At 41.7% G+C, this 4,641-nt stretch overlaps 1 protein-coding gene across 1 annotated transcript; it reads right to left on the bottom strand.

Moving 5' to 3' along the window:
- Positions 1 to 394: 394 nt before the first annotated feature.
- On the bottom strand, positions 395 to 3,401 carry TNFAIP8L3 (TNF alpha induced protein 8 like 3). The gene has a single exon (XM_005419647.1). It carries the CDS (start codon positions 3,340 to 3,342, stop codon positions 2,842 to 2,844), a length of 501 nt encoding a protein of 166 aa, XP_005419704.1. The 5' UTR covers positions 3,343 to 3,401; the 3' UTR covers positions 395 to 2,841.
- Between the last annotated feature and the right edge of the window lie 1,240 nt (positions 3,402 to 4,641).

Raw genomic sequence — 4,641 nt, 5'->3', positions numbered from 1 at the left:
CGATTTTAAGGTAGTTGTCAGTGTTCTCTTTGTGCCAGTATTTCACTGCTTTCAGTATAATTGCCATGTGAGCTGTTTGCAAATCCTGAGCCCTTTCAGCCAAAACAGTTTGCCTTTTCTGGGAATAAGGACAGGGGAATAAATGTTTCCTGTTAAAATGTTCTGGTAAGTTCCAGCATCTCCATGTTTAGGACAGGGCTGTGAAATCTGTCAGGAATATGACTTCTATCTGCCTTAAATCACATCAAGCTAAACTGGGCTGAATATTTAGTGAAAAACTTGCAAGAAGGTCCTTGGAGGAGTGAGATTTTGGCTTGTGGCACCTGCTCTTTGCTGCTGATATGTGCTTGGAATACAATAGAGGTGGTAGGATAAATCAAAAGGAAACAAAAAGGGCAGTAATCACACGTTTTTAATCCACAAATGTGATAATACATAATATATTTAAGGTGACCTGAACATTGCCCATATTTTAGCAATGTTTTTACATACCAAGCTACAAGTACAAAAGTAAACAATGAATATACAGGATATGCAAGTATGAGAAATACTTGAAAACATATCTTTCCTTAAGGCTACTCAGATTATTTTTAAATAAAACAACAGATGTTCAGCTGGTGTGTTTAAAATACCAGAATCTGAATATTGATACTTGAAACACACAAAAAGTCACAAATACAGGATATCCCTTTCCTTTAGACATCTTGAATGTTGAATAATCTTTTTCTGGCCTTAAAAGAAGAACTTAAATTTGTTTGCCACAAATGAAACACACAAAATCTGACATGTGCACTGGGACAGGAGCATTGGATACAAGAAATACAGTTCAAAAGCATCAGTTGACAAGTACATGCCTGGAAGAAATGCAGGTAATGATGCATGTAAATATGGCTCTGCAATGGCTGAACTTGCAACCCCAAATGTTGCTGTTTCATTTCTGTGTTGCAAAGGAGTTGTCCATCTTCATGGCAACTAAATCTACTTTTAATGGTTAAAGGAAATATGTGGGGGAAATTTACACATTAAAAACTGTTTTGCCAATGTCTTTCATTTTTACTGTGCTTCAAATGAGTTCTGGGAACAGGTAAAAATCCATCGAGGACAACCCAAGTGAGTATATGACCTGGGTGTGTGTATTCTCAGCTGTATAAAGGTATGACAGTAAAAACTTGTTGCAAGAGATAAAATATAGTTATTCTGGGGTGAGGAAAGACAGAAGGATAATAAGAATTTTGAACAGTTTTCTCTTAATATCATAGTATTCAAGAATTTATTTAAATGAGGAATGTGTTTTTTTTTCTTATCCTAAAGTAATGAGTGGTCAACCTGTAAGTTTCCCTTAGAGAGGAATGGCTTTCAAATATATTTTCTTGTCTTTGTCAACTTTCAGATACATGCATATCTCTATTGTAGTATACATGATATGGAAGGTATTACCCCCAGATGATGGCACTGTCTGCTCTCTGTGTCAGCTGAAAGGAGAGGGCTCCTGACACTGCAGTGCCAGGAGACAGAGATGAGTCTGGAGGATAAGATGGAGAGGACAAGGAGAGGGGAGATTTCTGAACATGTGTTTTTCACTCTGGGTCAGTCTCCACCTTCCCAGGTTCTGCAAGTGGCAGCCAGAGCATCCGCTCTGCTCCCACACTCCCTGTGTCCAACCATGCCTGCACAAACCCCACTCTTTCTTGGCAAAATGTTTTCAGTTTGAAGACATCACTATATCTTGTTTCAAAAAACCCTAGAAAATTCAGTGAAATCATTCTGAACAAAAACTCACTCCAGGAACTCACCAGAGTCACTAAGGCTCTTCTGTTTTGACAACTGTGGATATGCTACACTTGGAGGCACTGCACAAATAGTGGATGGGGTTCCTTTGTATCCCACCTCTGATTTACCATAGGCACAAATGTCATGGGTACATTAACCAAGAGTATTATCTAGGCTGAATATTTTGAGGCTCAGAGATGTAAATGTTGGTCTCAGGAGTGCTGCTCCTCACAAGGGCAATTTCAAAATCTTCACAAAGAGTATTTTGTTCTTCCAGGCAGAACAGTAAGAGCAGCACAACCTTCAGTCTGAACTCACCTGCTGTTACCCAATAGACAAGCCCTGAGAGCAGGGGAGTGCTGGACTACTTTATCTGCCTTTGAGTTTGAACCACTGAGCTGCTTTTCGAATTAAAATGAAACCTCCTCTCTGTTGTTAGCAGGTATAAAACTAAACTGATGAAACTGTTGCTTCACTGAGCAGTTCTTTAGATTTTCTCCTGCTTGTATGATTTGTTACTCTCTTATTAGATTTATAGACCATGTAAAATCAGAGATGTTTTCTCATATTGATTCCTGATCCTTTTGAAAGGAGTGAACTTAATCCATTACAGCCCTACTTTCTGTCAAAGCCTTTTCAGTTAGCGTGGAAATAATAAAAATATATGCACCAAGGGCCTTGGGGGTAAATTTCATGTATTGCTCTTGCCTTCATCTGTCTCTTTTTACATAGCCATGCATCCAAGTTTACTTTTTGTTCACATGTTCAGCCTTGAACACAAAGCTAGCGAGATCATGGTGAATAGCAATCTGTGTCTGAACAATATATATCAGCAGCCTTGTTCACTCTGCTCCTTGAAAACGACTGAATTATCTGAACAAAGCATTGAAATCGACAGCTTTCTGATTTAAGTTTTCCACTTCACCACGAGCCTGGTGAGCACCTTCTGGGCCCTGTAGGGGATTGTAGTAAGACTGATGGGAAGGAAGCTTGCTTGCCTACCATGGCTTAGGAAGGGTGGCCAGTTCTAGAGAGAAGTTTTTGGTCGGTTTCTTGCCTTCGAGCGCGGTTTCAAAGAACCTTCTCATCGAGCAGTTTGTTGATGCCATTGCAGATCTTTTTGAGGTAGGGCCGGCAGTCCCCATCCAGGCTGTAGAGGGCAGACAGGAACTCCACATCTGCAAAGTGGTTGAAGACGTGGTTGATGCGCCCGTGGGACCGCGCCGTCAGGTGCCGCCCCACGAGTTCGTGCACGAGCTCCTTGCACTCGTGCAGCAGTTCTGCCAGCACGTTCCTGTCAAAGGTGTACTCCACCTCGTAGAAGCTGACGATGGTCATGGCAGTTTGGTTCAGCTTCTTCCTGAACTTGTCCACGATCTCCAGCTCTTCCTGGTTGAACTGGTTGTTTCGGTAGAGGATCCCGATTTTTATGGCCACTTTGATCAGGTCTTTCATGATTTTATGGGCTTCCTTTTTGTTCCTGGTGTGCTCCTTTGTGACTTTGTACAGCTCGTCGAAGATTTCGCTGCTTGTGTCATCAATTAGCATGTTAGCCATGGTTTTGGTTGCCATTTTACTCAGGATCTTTTTCTGGGCTTGCAGTGCAAGATTCTTGGAGCTGAAATAATCAGGACCTGGTTTGGGAAAGAAAAAAAGGGGGAAATGTTAATTTTATTTGGTGAATTATTTTTGCAATCAGTTAAGAAAAGTAGTACCTGCATGCTTAACTGAGACCTAGCACGTGTCACTGACCAGAACAGTCACAACTGCAGGAACACTCCCAGCACACTATTGCCCGGTATCCTTGGGGTTCCACACACCCATGTTTCAGGTCTTACAGCCACTTCATTTTGCTTGCAAATAAAGAACAGAATATTCTGGCAGCGGATATATATGCTGATTCTGTGATAGTAATTTAATTTTGTAGTTCAGTATGAAAGCTTTCTTGGCAGTGAAATCTGCTGAGATGTGGTGGTTGAAATAATACATGAAGTATCAGAGACAAGCAAAAAGATATAGACCAAAAAAGATATAGTGACAAGCAATATATGAACCTTCAGAGTTACACTCTTGTCATTGGGAGGCACTGTTGTTCCATGGTAAGGCTAAGCAGATTCACAAGAATGCGTTTATTTTGCCTTAATCTGTAGTATCAATGCCTTGCCCTTTTGTTATCAATTTGCACCATTATAGAATATGACTTTTATAAAATGTTGGTGCCTCAGTGTATTCAGTTCCTGACAGACAAAAGCATCTGAGCTATTTACATTTATCAAACAAATATTTTGTATTTTTTCTCTTTTACTCATATCTGCACATTTCACTCAGCAGAGCACCAGAACACATGGCTACTGCTGGGCTTTATCTCATGAACTTTTGTAATTCTTGGTCAAGATTAATTTGACCTTCCTCTGTTCTTCACATTAATGGCTTCTAACTGATCCTCGGTGGACAAAGCAAAGGAAATATGGATATGAAATAATTGTCCAGGTTAATACTGGGGCAGCAGAGCCTCTGCTGGATCAAAGGGCACTTTATCACTGTGGCCAGGTGGTGAAGAGGGTGTGTATCTGGGGGGGACAGCCAGTGAGCCCTGAGTGATGGCAGAGTGGCCTCTTTGCTCCCCGATGCCTTCCCTGCCCTTCCCTCTCATCTCCCTCAGTCTGTGCTCCTGCAGAGGAGGTGCCCCTGTGTCCCTGCCAGCTGGGCACCTCGCTCTGCTCGCCAGGACACTTGGCTGCTCCCAGGGGGATGGAGGTAACCATGTCCTTCACCAGCTGCTGGGAAATCAAACCGCTAAGAGATTAAAAATGACAATAAAAATCAAATCTGCCAGTACTTATTCGATTGTGGGGCCTGAGTGAGTCTTTA

Source organism: Geospiza fortis, unplaced genomic scaffold (assembly GCF_000277835.1).
Source record: "Geospiza fortis unplaced genomic scaffold, GeoFor_1.0 scaffold171, whole genome shotgun sequence".
Taxonomy (NCBI): Eukaryota; Metazoa; Chordata; class Aves; order Passeriformes; family Thraupidae; genus Geospiza; species Geospiza fortis.
Note: the sequence above shows the minus strand (reverse complement) of the source record. Positions and strands in the feature narration are given on the sequence as shown.